The sequence below is a fragment of the Oreochromis aureus genome, linkage group 5 (genome assembly GCF_013358895.1).
Source record: "Oreochromis aureus strain Israel breed Guangdong linkage group 5, ZZ_aureus, whole genome shotgun sequence".
In the NCBI taxonomy this organism is placed as follows: domain Eukaryota; kingdom Metazoa; phylum Chordata; class Actinopteri; order Cichliformes; family Cichlidae; genus Oreochromis; species Oreochromis aureus.
The window spans coordinates 5,870,136-5,886,292 of NC_052946.1; the positions used below are offsets into that span (position 1 = coordinate 5,870,136).

The 16,157-nt window shown below is 41.6% G+C and overlaps 1 protein-coding gene across 1 annotated transcript; it reads right to left on the reverse strand.

Annotated features, from left to right (window-relative positions):
* Window positions 1-1,234: 1,234 nt before the first annotated feature.
* Window positions 1,235-15,136, reverse strand: LOC116312752 (solute carrier family 45 member 3). The gene is made up of 7 exons (XM_031730231.2): window positions 14,687-15,136; window positions 13,560-13,801; window positions 8,697-8,809; window positions 7,765-8,234; window positions 7,421-7,686; window positions 3,898-4,167; window positions 1,235-2,563 (listed from the first exon to the last, which is right to left on the reverse strand). Exons 1-7 carry the CDS (start codon window positions 14,844-14,846, stop codon window positions 2,420-2,422), a joined length of 1,665 nt encoding a protein of 554 aa, XP_031586091.1. The 5' UTR covers window positions 14,847-15,136; the 3' UTR covers window positions 1,235-2,419.
* Between the last annotated feature and the right edge of the window lie 1,021 nt (window positions 15,137-16,157).

The window sequence follows — 16,157 nt, forward strand, 5'->3', positions numbered from 1 at the left end:
CAGAACAAATTTCCAGCGTGAGAAGTCAGAAGATTTCAAAGACAGGCAAGCTGTGGCTGAGCTCATGTGGCTGGAGAAAAGCAATGGCGTGCCAGAGGTCAGTAATGATGCAGCGAAAGAGGAATGCTTTTTCACTTTGCAACCTTGCTCAGGCCTCTTCCAGACACCAAAAACTGACTTGCAGCGCTACGTCACTTTCTATGGCTCAAAAACAGTTTAATTACTGGGGTGTTAATATAGAGGATATTAGAGAAGAGGGATTTCCATCCACTTCCACTGATCCACTGATCACTTAGGTGACCCATTACTTTATAATATTTAAGTCTGTTAAATTATTCACAGCAGAAGTACACTATGACAGGTCCTGTGTTGTACTGGGACTGTGTGTCAAAAAATAGATTTATATTCTGGTATGTTTTCAGTATTTAAGTTTGTGTGTCTTTTAAATAGATCATGCAAAAACTACAAGACCTATAATTTCATGAAACATGGTGGAACTTCTCCAGTTATATTGAGGATCGTGGCCTTAGTTTTCTTTTATATTGAGTTCATTTGTTTGCTGTAAGGCTGCAATCAACACTTTAAAGATAAATATATCATAAGATACTATTCTCTGCTTTCTTTAACAAAATGATTTATTGATGAAGTCTTTAATTATCAGAAAATAATCTCAAAACCAAATACACATACGCATTTTGAAACACTGACAGTTATTAGTTATATATAATACAATAAACATTATCAATTCTATTTTATTGATATAGCGCCGAATCACAGCTCAAGGCACTTGAACATCTCCTTGTGGAGATGTGAGAGAATCTCAGCACAAAGTGTTGACGTGCTAAGAATGATCTTCATGTTTGGAGAAATTGATGAAACGTAATTTTTTTTTTTTTTTTTTTACCTCTGCCAGCAGCTCACTGCTAAGCAAAACCAAACTTCACACCTTGATTTATACTCCATCAACATGGAAGCTGTAATATTCCACATTATTTTAAGGACATAAAACTTTTATTTAAAAAAACCCTCAACATATCAAGATCACATTTGTTAATGCATGTACACTGTTAGAAGAATGAACATAGTTGCCCTGCAAGAATACCTTCATGCATTTACACTTCATGCTGTGCAGCTTTTCTGTTGTGCAAAGGGGCCCTCTGGTGGTTTGGAAGGGCTGCAGAAACTCAGACAGAAGATGAATCTTTACACTAAACGTGACTGAAATCGGAAAATATTAAAGTCAATAAAACAACACATTTATTCACACGTCATGGCTGCATTTCAAAGTATGATTTTTTTAAACCTTTTACCATTCTTTAAACTGACAAGAGTCAGAAAACAATTAGGAGAATTTAAAAACAAAATCCCCTGAGCGAATTCCAAAATAACCTCCAATGGTGAAGAATAAAGTCATTTATATATATATATGGGGTTTAGTACAGCTTTTCCAGCACGTCAGTCAAACGCGTGGTAAATTGGGGTATCTGGGCTGCCTCCTGATTAACTGACAAATTAAATTACATGTCATGTCTACTTCAATAAATTAGGGCCTTATGGCTGAATACAAGATAATGCCATGAATAAATACAAGGTACTGGCTCATTGTCCCTTTTAAAGGAATCCCTCAGCTGCACAATTTCCAGACAACTTTGATGAGAAAGATGACATCTGTGCAATATTTCAGCCTCCTTGGTTATACTGGATGCACACGTGGACTCAGAGTAGATAAGACTGCACAGATGTATTGTAAACTGTAAATTGTACAGTCAATATTGATCTGTCCACACCCTCTTCTACAACAAAAGGACAGGGAGTGGAGAGTTCATTTTACCATAATATCTCAGCCCATCATGCGTAACAGCCACTACGGCCTCAAATGGCTGGAACACACGGCTCAGAAGGAAGGTATTTTAAACATGCGTTCTAATCACTGGGTAATTAGGTTACATGCTAGCTGTAAATGAATCTCCATAGCAGCCAAGCTGAGCATATGGATGAGGAGACTGCAGCAGAATGCACCACACAAGGAGTGTCAAGACTCCAGTGTTGTTTCTTAGCAACAGCACACGGCAGGATATCATTCCCTGTCATTCCCTATCCAAGAATACAAAAAACAAAGTTATTTGATACAGTGTATTCTGTGTGCTGTGTCATTTAACTCACAATAAGAGTGATGGTAACACAGCGTTCACAGACCGTATTGTATTAAAAAAAAACACTACATTTGGCATGTGGTATGATCGTAAAGTGGCAGCATGATTCTTATGTGACTGCTTTATATCCAACAAGCTGCAGTAGGTCCTTGAATGTCTATAAAAACCTGAAGAATGCTCTATGTTCCCCCACACGAGAACACTCAGGATCCACTGTTTCCAGCACATGACTCTTGTGTCGGCTGATGTTCCTGATGGAGACTCGATCAACACTGGAGGTCAGCATGGCTGTAGACAACTCTTCTGGCAAAGAGCAAAGCCAGCAGGCTGAAGCAGCAGGCGCAGGCCATGTACGCCCTCACGCTGTTAGTCAGCTGCACTATGGAACCGAGGCACATGGCTGGCAGCACCTTCAGGTAAGCAGAAGAAAAGACCTGCATTTTAAATGCATGACCACAATTTACAAAGCAGTCCTTTTGATGTTGTAAAATAGCCCATCTTCATCTCTGTTAACCGCAAAATTGTCTTAATTGCTTGACCTGATTTAACTGTCTAAGTGTATTTGCAGACATTATCAAAGAGAAGCACGGTATTCAGAGAATCCTGAATTCAAATCTATGGGAGGATTCTGCAGCAGCAAAGATGATGGTAAATGTTTAACTTCCAGGGGGAAAGAAAGTGTTTTTAAAAAATTTTTTTTTTCACTTTTTTAAAATCAGGTTTTACGTCCCACGGAGCATTGAAGTGAAAGTTCATTAAGATAATCCTTCAGAATGACTTCCAAAATAAGTGCCCAGGTGTCAGGGCGCTGGGTCTGTGACCCAGCATTTTGAGTTTGTTTTGTATTTTTGATTTCTTATGAGGTATTAGAGAAATGTTAAGTTCTAGTGTTTATAAAGACTATGTCATAGTTAGGTTTTGGTGTAGTTAATGTTATCACCCATGCTTCCTTTTTTAGGTGTCATTTCCTGTTTCCTGTGTAAGTCTGTCTTGTCCTCTATGTATAACTTTTAGTTATGTCCATGTGTTTCATGTCTACATGTTCCATGTCCTATTGTCAAGCTCGTGTTGTCACAGTCTACGTCTCATTATGCTTCCTGTTTTATTTTGACAGTCTCTTGTTCTGTGTGTTTAGTTTTGCTTCCCCTGTGGCGTCATGTTCATTTGTGTCAGCTGTGTTCCCCAGGTGTTTCCACTTCCCTCATTACGCTTCTGTGTATTTGATCCTCTGTCTCCCTTTGTTCATTGTCGCATTGTCTGTTCATCTCGCCTCATGTTACGTGGATGTCATGTTTCTCTAGTCTCGGTTATCTCAGGTTCTGGTCATGTTCATGTTAGATTTATGATTATCGTTAGAACTTTTCCATGTCTTGCGTTAGTTTTTCCCAGTTTTCTCAATTTATCATTTAGTTTCTCACCCCTGTGCTTTTGTTTTGTGGTAGTTATCAGCCTAAATAAACGGCTCACTTTTTGTTAAACTTTAGTCCTGTCCCTTGTGTATCTGCTTTTGGTTCCGCTCCTCAAACACACCAGCCAACCGGCAGGAGTATTTCAAGAAGCCAACCAAGCGGTGAGATTTGGTTGCTATATTTGGTATAACTTAACTTGATTAACTCCAACTTATTAACATAACTGATCAATAAATGCAATCAGCTGTTGAAACAAGATCTGAATATTCTTTATATCACATGAAATGAGATCAGGTACACCACCAATTAATTCGGCTCCAATTGCCCACCCATACCTGGGAGAGAAGGTACGCGCCTTCCAGTATTGCCATGTCAAAGCCCATCCCTCTGTTTGAGACTTGTGTGGAATCTGCTTCAGCTCTATCACCTCCAGCCACCAAAAGTGATAGATGTGGCGACTCAACCGAGGGCTCTGCCACAGGAAGTATCAGCCCCACTGCTTGGTGCTTAGCAGGTGGACCACATGAGGGAACAGGCTTAGTAAGTGTTGAGTCATTACTTTCAGTCCGCTCAAGAGGTCTGGGTCTGGATGACTTGAAGAAAATCTTAAAGAGAAAAGGTTACCAATTACATTCACTGTCATCACTAAACAATATCATCTGATGTAAGGGGGACTTACTATGTTTCTTGATTTTAATTGGTATGTGTATGTTCTTTTAATGTTCTTCAGAGGGTAAAAGATTTAATAGTCTGAATATCAAAGTAAACTTGAGCAAGATACTAAAGCCTGGGTTGCCCCTGATGCATCCATCAGAGTGTGTGTGACTGTTAGATTACCAGCACTTAGGCACAGGAAATGGTGCTTGTATGAATGCATGTGAAAATCGGTGAATGGGGCTTGTAGTAAGAAAGCACTTTGAGTAGAAAACCACTATATAAACAGGGGCGGATCTAGAAGGGTGGCATGGGGTGGCAAGTGCCACCCTAAAATGATCCCGTGCCACCCCAGTTTTGCATATGACAGTGTTGTTTATTAAAATAAGATAGCATTAACAGTTTGAGCGTAGTTACAGTCAACAGTGAATATAAATGCTAAAACTGAATATATTGCATAGTGTTCCCCCCATCCACAATTAACAAATGGTTCAGCCCATAGCAGGGACCGGCTTTTTTCTTGTTTTCAGTAGCAAGCGGTGTTTATGATTGTGCCAGAGCACATTTTGAACAACACCATGGGAATTTCGGATTTTACACAGGTGGTTGGATGTTACACTCTGGAAATGGAAGGAAGGTGAGTGTTATTAACCCTCTGTGGTTCACGGACATGCTGCACCTCCAAATCACATGACTGATGTAAGCTGACATAGCAACAAGCTGCAGCCACGCTGAGTCTCTGTTTCAGCCCACATTGAAAGTTCGGACTTAAAAGTTTTTAAGTTTTAATTACAGGCCAGTAAATCCAGAGTTGTGGTAATTTATATAAGCCATGCTTTTTACTAAATACTGTCGTCACGTTTGTGTGTGTGTGTGTGCTTTAAGCGTTTTCTAAGGACAGCGTGAAAACAGTAAAGAAAGGGAAAAAAAGCCACCGCTTTCCTATCGGTGGAAAAATGTACCATGTCGACCAATTTAAAAAAAAAAGTCAACACGTGGGATTTGGTTGTTTAGGAAGAGGGAAAAGTTTTGGGAGTGACGGTAATGGCAGCGAGACAGAGCGAGCGAGTGAGAGAGAGAGAGTTTTTAGATGTGGGAGATTTGTGACGTTTAGTGTGGAGTGTATACTTAGTGTGTTGTGTTGTGTTGTCTTGTGTAGTTCTGTTGTGTAGTCGTTTTGTTTTGTGAGTCAGTGAGGGCACTAATGAATGTCACAAAGGCACATTTGCAATGTAAACTTTTCAATTCAATTCAATTTTATTTATATAGCGCCAAATCACAACAAAAGTCGCCTCAAGGCGCTTTATATTGTAAACACTGTCACTAAGTAGAAAACCAGCAGAGTGATACACCACCTGTTGTCAGGCCTGCAGGTTTATCCCTGTGCTGCTCTCCTCTGTCTTTTGGTGGACAATCTTTTTTTACTGGCACACATTTTGTGGGGCATCTTATTGCGAAACCTGATTGTTCTCTCATTTTAGTTTTAGTAATATTTTTAAATGGTTGTACAAAATGAAAAAAACGGCAGGTGTATTGGCTGCATTTTTAGATAAATAGTTGTATATGTTTACAAAATGTACAATTTATATTTGCATTTCAAGTTATAAAAATTTACTCAACATGTCTGTGGTTTTTTTTTACAGTAAAAATACTACTAGGATTTTAAGTTCTTTGTGTGATTTCAGATCAGTAATACTAATGCAGTATGTCAGTGAAAAAAACTAAATTCAGTTGAGCTGAAAAGATACCAAACAAGGGGAAAAAATAAAAAGAAACAATTTGAGGGTGAAATACAAACGTAAACTCAAAAGGAGTCAAAAATGGCCGGTTGTATTTCAGACCTCAGTGGGTTAATCCAACAAATCATGAAAAATTAGGTTTAAATTTTTGTTCATGACAGTGCAGATTTCTGACATTTTGTGTAATTTAAGCATGTAACAATTTGATTATTTTCTAACAAAAAACAGTGTGAAACTTAAGTTAGACTTGTGTTTGTAAATGAACTGCCCCATGTTGTGAAGCTTTCTGGGCTACATATTTATTTATTATACAGGCTATACAGTACATAACATCAAAACTCACATGTTTTATGTAACTAAAGTGTGTAATTATGTGGGCTACAGACAATAATTAAGTTATAGACTATATTTATATGAAAAACGTGTATACTTACTGCATTTGAATCATTTTAACCATATGTAACCACCTGGATATGTGTTTGGGGGAAAAAAAAGGCTTTGATTTTGCCACCCCATTTGATTTCTTTGCCACCCTCATGCCACCCTAAGAAAATTTCTCTAGATCCGCCCCTGTATATAAATACTAGTCCATTTACCATTCTAGCAATGTACAGCCTGCCAGATTTAATGACTGAATAATTGACCAGACTGAACAGTGTGATTAAAGGCTGCGAAAACCAATCAACAGCCGAAGGTGGGTTGCTGAGGACCAATTGGTGGCTCCAATTTGGAGCTACAAAGAAGAGTTTCTTAGAAAAATACTTTAAAATAGTTTTTGATGTGTGTGTCACTTTCTTTGCGACTTGCTAATAATTTGGAGAACAATTATAAATAATTGTATATTAATTGTAATTAAATAAATAATATAAATTAACAGCAGGCAGGTAGCTTGTCTCATGCTAACTGTTAGCTGATGCTAACTTGACTTGCCTTGTGATTTCTTAGTTGTTGTAACAATGGTAATTATGCCCCAAAGATACCTGACCCCAAAAAGGTCAGGCATATACACCCATCAAGTGCTGAAGCAGCATCCACAACAAGTTCCTGTGATGCCATGCTAAATAGTAAAAAGAAAATACACGTCTGTCCATTCAAACGTTTAAGATTTAAGAGGATGCATTTTCTTTTCACCATGACTGTAAGTGGTTTAATTCTCAAAGTGAAATGCATGCAATGGTAAGTTAAACAGAGCTGTTATGAGCTAAATGTAAGGTTTAATTATATGCACCGAATGTAAAATTCTGGATCAGTGCTGATGTTAAAAAGAACAATCTGACTGACAGCAAATATTCATATTCTTTCTTTTGATTTTGTTGCTTTTTATTTCCAACAAATAAATATTAAAAGATTTTTTTTGTATCCTTTTCCTCACAAACACTGGACTTCCTGAATATTCATTCTTCATTCTTGCAGAATTCCCACTATATCACACACAAGGCTGCACACTGTGTAAGTAAGAACTAACCTGTCTGTCTGAGTGATAGAGACACAGCAGTGTGTATGGCAGCACCTGCAGGACACAGAGTGTGTACCCCGTCACAGCAGCCATGACAGTGACCATCATCACACTGTCTGAGACACTCATGACGGTGGTGGCCAACAGCAGAAGAGCCACCCCACTAATGTATACCACTTTGGCTCCCAGCAGAGCCACCCAGCGGTCCATTAGCGTAGAGCACAGCACCGACACGGCACACTGCAGGAAGAGAGCCAGACTGGCCATGCGCACACCTGGACAAGAATCAAGTGGTTTTAATGCAAAACATAATCTTACTGACTGACTTCAGCGGTTGGAAGAACTTACCCTACCTTCATCATAGTGTTTCCTTTCCTGTGATTTTGGATCTGCACCCGGCACTCCCTGGTACAATCCCTCCCCCATAAAGTCAGCGAAGAAGAGCATAACACTCATCAGTGCCATCCAACTACACACCTCTGCCACAAAAAGTCTCCATATGACCTGTGGCACATGTATGCACACCGCATACAAATGATGCAGCATTGAAAGACTCTCTGATGCACATCGACACAGCACATCACGTAAACAACGAGGCCGAGGTAGGAAGGGGAACGGGCAGCATCTGCTCCTCAAACTTTTTAAAGGGGGATGAACAAGAATCTTCCTCTCTCCTCTGACTCCTGCTTCCTCCCTGATGCAGGTTGTGGAGAGGAGGCAGCTGAAAAATAGGAGGGTGAGCAGGGTGTAAACAAAGGCCTCCTGCCCTCCCAAATATGCTGCTATGGGCACCTGGCTCCAGTCCACGGCAGGAAGCAAAAACCTGAAAAAATAAATTTTAAGGGTTGCAATATTAGGTCTTTTAGGTCTGTTCACTTACTTGGATGCTGTGACTGTATTGTGCCTATTGGAGAATTTTTATCTTACTATTAATACAGCTGTACCATAGGTACAACAACTGATATAATGATTTGTCTTTGTCCTGTCTTTCTCCCCTCACCCCCAACTGGTCGCAGCAGATGGCCCCGCCCCTCCCTGAGCCTGGTTCTGCTGGAGGTTTCTTCCTGTTAAAAGGGAGTTTTTCCTTTCCGCTTTCTCGCCAAAGTGCTCACTCATCGGGCTCATCTGATTTTTAGGGTTTTCTCTGTATTATTGGTATTATAGCCAAGGTCTTACCTTACAATATAAAGCACCTTGAGGTAACTTGGCACTATATAAATATAACTGAACTGAACTGAAGTATGAGACACAACCAGTTAGGGAGAAAAGATAATAAGTGGCTTACCCCAAGCATCCCCCCAGGCTTGTCATCAGGGAATTAACTGAGAATGCTTTTCGGTTTTCTTCCTCCTCGGGGAACAGGTCTGACAGCAGGGCAAGCAGTAGGGTGAGACAGGCCTGAGGAGACAACCTGAGAGTTAGCTGACACATGTAATTATGATACTCAACCAAAGCCTCCGAAATGAATAAAGTCTTATTCTTTCAGAAATAAAAAATAATAATACAAGTCGAAAATTGCCAAAATTATTAAGTGAACCAGGAAGGTCTAGATTAGATTTTAGAGGTACAAAAACTCATTCATAACTACATTAACTACAAATTTAGCCTCGGGACAGAGAATCTCCTACAGTAAATAAGGCTCATTTAGGGCAGCAGCTACTGATTAATTTAACAATAAAATATTCTATCAATTATGAACTGCTCATTTGTTTCCATTTTAGAAGCCGCAATGTTTTTAACAGTTTAACTGCAGCTGTCAAAAATAATAAAATAAGGTACAGTATATATATGTATATATATGTATGTATACATATATATGTATATATAGATATATATATATATATATCCGCGTCAGGTGTTGAGGAACCAGGGCACCCTGATGACAAGTGGGCTACTGGAACAAGAAGGCATCGGTGGGCAAGAGACGAAAACAGGGCGTTGTTGGAATGCTACTACGCAAGTAACCCTGGCGGAAGGGGTTACATGAATAGGATGAGGGACCTATGGATTCTTCAATACCCAACATCCACAATGACGGCGAAACAACTAGTAGCTCAGTGTTCCAACATTCGAAAGAAGGAACTGCTCTCACAGCTAGAGATTGATGAGGTACAACATAAATGCTACGGCAAGGAGGAGTCAGGACGCCAGGTCAGGGGAGATATCATCACCCCACCCGAGATTGGGTACATAGCCCCAAGTGCGATAGGAGAAGGATCGTTGAGTGCGAGAGGAACTGACCTGAAGGATAGGATCATGGCCAAGCTTGAAACCTGGATCCCCCGTAGCCGGTTACCAAGATTACGTGAAGTACCCTCAGAAGGTCTGCTAGATGATGTTAATGCAGCACTACGGATGATACCTACAACCATGATTACCGACACTAACAAGCTGATCTACACTACGGCAGCAGTGATCAGTGAGATGCTTGGCTACAAGTTGAACAGCCACAAGGGGCAGTACCCTCCATGGAGAAGGAGGCTAGAGGGCAAGATCAAAGTAGCACGGAGGGAGGTTAGCCAACTAACGGAGTTGCAGAAAGGCGCGACAAAGAAGGTGCATAAGAAATACAGCAAGCTGTCCATACCTGAGGCCTTGGAAACTGCCAAGCAAAGACTCACAGCCTTGGCCATCCGCTTGAGGAGGTACACCAGAGAGAGAGAAGGCAGGAGAATAAACCAGCTGTTCTCCACAGAGCCAGCAAAGGTGTACTCTCAGTGGCAAGGGAACAATAACAGAACAGCACCACCAAGGCTGGAGACGGAGCAATACTGGAAGAGCATATGGGAGAAGGATGCAACCCATAACGGCAATGCTCAGTGGCTAGTGTATCTGAGGGCAGACCATAGCGACCTCCCTGAACAGGGTCCAGTAACCATCACAGTGGCAGACATCCAAGAAAGGGTCTCCAGTATGAAGAGTTGGACAGCACCAGGGCCTGACATGGTTCACGCCTACTGGCTGAAGAAGCTGACTGCACTCCACGAGCATCTGGCAGCACAAATGAACCAGCTGCTAGTTAACGAGAGACACCGGAATGGCTAACCCGAAGGTCGGACGGTCCTGATCCCCAAGGACCCCAAGAAGGGACCGGTCCCATCCAACTACCGACCAATAACCTGCCTCAGTACCACATGGAAGCTCCTGTCAGGCATCATATCGGCTAAGATGAACAGGCACATGGGTCAATACATGAGCGGGCACAGAAAGGGATTGGCAAGAATACCAGAGGCGCAAAACACCAGCTACTGGTAGACAGAACAGTAAGCCGAGACTGCAAGACCAGACTGACCAACCTGTGCACTGCCTGGATTGATTACAAGAAGGCCTATGACTCAATGCCCCACAGCTGGATCCTGGAATGCCTAGAATTGTACAAGATCAACAGGACCCTAAGAGCCTTCATCAGGAACTCAATGGGGATGTGGCGTACAACACTAGAGGCCAACTCCAAGCCCATAGCACAAGTCACCATCAAGTGCGGGATCTACCAAGGAGATGCTCTGTCCCCACTGCTGTTCTGCATAGGCCTGAACCCCTCAGTGAGATCATTAACAAGACTGGCTACGGATACCGACTACGAAACGGAGCGGTTGTCAGCCACCTCCTGTACATGGATGACATCAAGCTGTATGCCAAGAGTGAACGAGACATCGACTCACTGATACACACTACCAGGCTATACAGCAATGACATTGGAATGTCGTTCGGACTGGAGAAGTGTAGTCGGATGGTAACAAAGAGAGGGAAGGTAGTCAGAACCGAGGGAATTGAACTACCAGAAGGCAACATTGCAGACATAGAGGACAGTTACAAGTACCTGGGGATCCTGCAGGCGAATGGGAACCATGAAGAGGCCGCTAGGAAAGCTGCAACCACCAAGTACCTGCAGAGGGTCAGGCAAGTCCTGAGGAGTCAGCTGAACGGTAAGAACAAGATCCGGGCCATCAACACCTACGCCCTGCCCGTGATCAGGTACCCTGCTGGGGTAATAGGCTGGCCAAAGGAGGAGATAGAAGCCACTGACATAAAGACAAGAAAGCTCCTTACCATGCATGGAGGGTTTCGTAAGGAAGCGGGCCGGGGACTGGTGAGTGTCACCACCATAGTCCAGGATGAGACAACGAACATCCAAGAATACATTGGGAAGATGGCCCCAACTGACCGAGTGCTCAGTGAATACCTCAGGCAGCAGAAACCCAAGAAAGAGGAGGGAGACGAGGAACCATCATGGAAGGACAGGCCCCTGCACGGTATGTACCACCGGCAGATAGAGGAGGTGGCTGATATCCAGAAATCCTACCAGTGGCTGGACAAAGCTGGACTGAAAGACAGCACAGAGGCACTAATCATGGCAGCACAAGAACAAGCTCTGAGTACAAGATCCATAGAGGCTGGGGTCTATCACACCAGGCAAGACCCCAGGTGCAGGCTGTGTAAAGATGCCCCAGAGACAATCCAGCACATAACAGCAGGGTGCAAGATGCTAGCAGGCAAGGCATACATGGAGCGCCATAACCAAGTGGCCGGCATAGTGTACAGGAACATCTGTGCCGAGTATAACCTGGAAGTCCCGAGGTCAAAATGGGAGACGCCCCAAGGGTGGTGGAGAATGACCGAGCTAAGATCCTGTGGGACTTCCAGATGCAGACGGACAAAATGGTGGTGGCTAACCAACCGGACATAGTGGTGGTAGACAAACAGAAGAAGACGGACGTAGTGATCGATGTAGCGGTTCCGAATGACAGCAACATCAGAAAGAAGGAACACGAGAAGCTGGAGAAATACCAAGGGCTCAGAGAAGAGCTCGAGAGGATGTGGAGGGTGAAGGTAACGGTGGTCCCCGTGGTAATCGGAGCACTAGGTGCGGTGACTCCCAAGCTAGGCGAGTGGCTCCAGCAGATCCCGGGAACAACATCGGAGATCTCTGTCCAGAAGAGCGCAGTCCTGGGAACAGCTAAGATACTGCGCAGGACCCTCAAGCTCCCAGGCCTCTGGTAGAGGACCCGAGCTTGAAGGATAAACCGCCCGCAGGGGTGTGCTGGGTGTTTTTTGTTTTTTATATATATATATATATTTATGTATATACAGCAGGCTTGCTACAAGGCTGATGTTATCTGGCAGTAAAACGAGTTCTGTTGTATTTGTTGGATGACGCAGATTACGTGTGTGTTCATGTGAATGTGTTTTTGTACATCTGTGTGGGCCTACGTGTATGTGGTCGCTGCAATGAAGAAAAACGAGTATTTCAGCATTCTGAAATACTCGGTTTTTTGTGCCATTGAAAACAGACATTCTGATGGTGCAGATACTAATAATGTCCAGCCTAACAGCCCCAGGTCAGTGGCTCCTCTGAAAAATAATGTTATGAAAGTGCTGAAATGAATATGATCTAGTACCCATGCCCTACTTTAGATTCGTCCCTGCTTGCTGCAGGTATTACAGGATGGCTGCTGCTAACCTTCAGCATGCTGCCTGATTTAAACATTGTTTAAGTTAAGAGTTCATCTACATATTTTATTACAACTTCTGTAGCTTTCCTGCAGATTTTTTTCAGTGTAAAACAAACAGCGGTGGATTGAGCAGCTACAAAGTTTACTTTCCTTCATGTCAGTAGTTGTTAAACAGGTGCCTTGATGAGGGACTGCTGCTAGCTTTTCCCAGTAAAGGTTTTAATGGTGATTACAGGAACAAGCACTGCTGTTTTAGACAACAAAACATTTTCTTTTACTACCCCGTAGCTCACTGTCTCGGTAATGGCTCCACCTCTTTGCTCTTTGTGGGGTGAGTTTGTAGACAGACAAAGAACTGATGTCCAGGATTTTTTTTTTTAATAATCTACACATTTGGATTACTAGATGAACTGTTACAGCCCCAGGCTCATTTAATATATTTACATCAACTGGGTTGCAGTAATGACCTGCTATGCAGGGTATCTCCTGTACAGAGGAGCTGTCGACTGCACAGACCCATTTGCCTTCTAGGACACGAGACTGTGCTCTGTCCATGTTGGTTACAACTGGACCCCTGGAAGAGATCCCTGTTAATCCCTCATCTAGTTCCCAAGAAGCACTTGGATAAGAATTAATAGTATAACTGAGAATATAATTTTTATTTTTGTACAACTTTACTTGTAAAGTTTACTCACCTGTGCACAGAACTCGACAAGACACACAGCTGCAGCCTGCACGCCAGCTTGCACCCAGTGAGGGTGCTGTGGTGAAATCAGTAGAGTCAGCCGCCTGGCTTGGGGAATGATTTGCAGGCCTAGCAAAACTCCCAGGCTCAGGATCCAGATAAAGGGCCTGCGTCGACCGAAGCGCCCTCTCCAAGAATCACTAGCTGAGCCAATCATGGGTATAAAGATCAAGCCCAAAACTGGAGTCACAGCTGGCAAAAAGAAAGACCCTGTTAACCTTCTTAGTGGTCCTCAAAACTCAATCAGGAAAGCATCAGAATGGATCTAGTGATTATTTTTATGGTATAATGCAGTTAAACTTCTGTTGTAGTGGTACTTTATCTGCACTGACGACGTTACAGATACCAACAGTCTGGGAAACGTTTACAGCCCGCCCAGCGAAAGTAAAGTTAGCTAGTTAGTTAGCTAGCAAGAAAATCATTATTTAAATTTTTCAGTTTAACTTAGGACTTAGGTGTATCCATTTGCTTAGCTTAATAAATATTAGCTTCCTGCTATCTTGCTGACAAATGGCCACAGTACTCAGGGTTCTCCTGTGTCATTGCTTTGTTGTTTTTGATGAAGCTGCATGCTCATTGGCTAACGAGGTGTGAATCACGTGTTGTTAACCAATGACTGTTTGATTTTAAAACCAGAGACGACCATTATTATTAGGCAACCAATATGGCAGCCTTGAAAAAACTCAATGTAAGGCTTCAAAACAAGTCTTGACAAAGCAACAGGTGATGTCACAGTTGCTACGTCCATCTTTGATTCTGTCCATGGCTCAAAGTCGTTATTGAAACTAAGCTACCTAAGAGCCACTTTTTCTAGTTTTAAACATTTATATATATAAAAAACTATTGATGATGACAAATCATTATATAATGACAAAACTACATGAAGCTATGTTTTTGAATAAATTTCCTAGTTTGTAGTTGTAGACATGCAGGTCGTCAGCACTTTGCCAGGGGGTGCTGCAGCACCGTCAGCACCGTCAGCACCCGTAGTTCAAATTACAAACAAATGTTTCAAAAACACAATCAGAACAGCTATAAAATTGTAATGCTCATGTGGTGTTTTTTTCCTCCACTTACCAAGCATCATAGTCATGTAGCGTTCCTCCATGCCGGCCTGCAGCAGTAGAGGTGGGATGTAGACAGTCCCTGCAGCCATGCACACCTCCAGGCCACATGATAAAGTGTTCACTAGCAACAACTTCCACATCTGACACTGAAACCACTTTTTCACAACCATCTTTGCTCCTGGCTCTTCAATTTTTTCTTTAGTGTCTTATTTGAATGTACGGATGTCTTTAGTCCTGATATGAAATATTAAGTTAATGTAAAGACAACTATTAAACAAAGGGGTTTCCCAGAGGGGTTTTGGCTGGTCATCAGTTTTGGACAGCTTCCTTGTCATGATGTGCTTTGTGAGTGAAGAGGTCATCAGAGAACAGCAAAGACAACTTTCTTAAGTTTCCTTTTTATTTGAGGTTCCATTAGCGCCCCAGCAGAGGCCGGCATCTTCACCTGCCAGTGTGGTGTCTTCCTGCGTAATTCAAAGAAAAGCACAGCAAAGCCTGAAAAAATCTTTGAGTTGTAAAATCTTGAAAAAGATTACCTTCTATATCTAAATGTGAAATGGGGAAAAGTCATTTTGTTCAATCTATTAGCAAAACCTCAACTCCCATTTTAGACATTCACCAACTCACATCAATCTACTGAGTCATTTTCTGTTGGGGAAACCATCGGTGTGAACTAAAACTAAACTTAGAATTAAAGAAACACTGAAGAAAAATTAAATAAAAACTAGACTTTTGAACAAGATGAAGACTGACTGAAACAATACTGTGTATCAAGGTATTTATAGGTAACTAAAAACTAAAAGTACACGTGAAAAACTTTTTAGTTAACTAAAATAAAATAAAAACAGACTTTAGAAAAGACTAACTCTAAAAACTACTTCGAACAATTTTGTGAATTTCGAAAACAGAGTAAAATAAAAACATGCAGGTGACATGCTTAGTTTTACTACCTGTATGTATTGGTATGTTAAAACATGTAATACAACTTGTTTTTTTTCTGTCACTCACATTAATAAAGGATATTTGTGGTTTTAATGAGAAATCTTGTTCTTAGTGGCGGGTAATTTGACAATTAAAAGGATTTTAACTGGTTCAGTATTTATTCCTGATAGAACTTTCTGAGTTCCTTTCATTTTTTAGGAAATATCGTCACTGTTCAGAAATCTATAAACATAAATATAAATATGGTTTCAGTGTGTTTCTTGCTGTCTAATGTCATTTAAACTATTATCTATAGATTTCAGTGAAGGTGTAAAGATGACTGTAAAATCATCTGGTTTTGAGGACTTTTGAGCCTACAGTCTGAGCTAGTCTTATCCATAAGTGTCCCTTCCTCACATCAGTACACACCTTAGAAGCACTTTGTTGTTTCTTAGGAAAATGAATAGTACCTTTAGGCATTAGACGTAGAGAGGTATAGAATGTAAGGTGTGTCAGGGATATAGATGATTATTATGGTCTAAAGTGTTGCTGTAAGTACA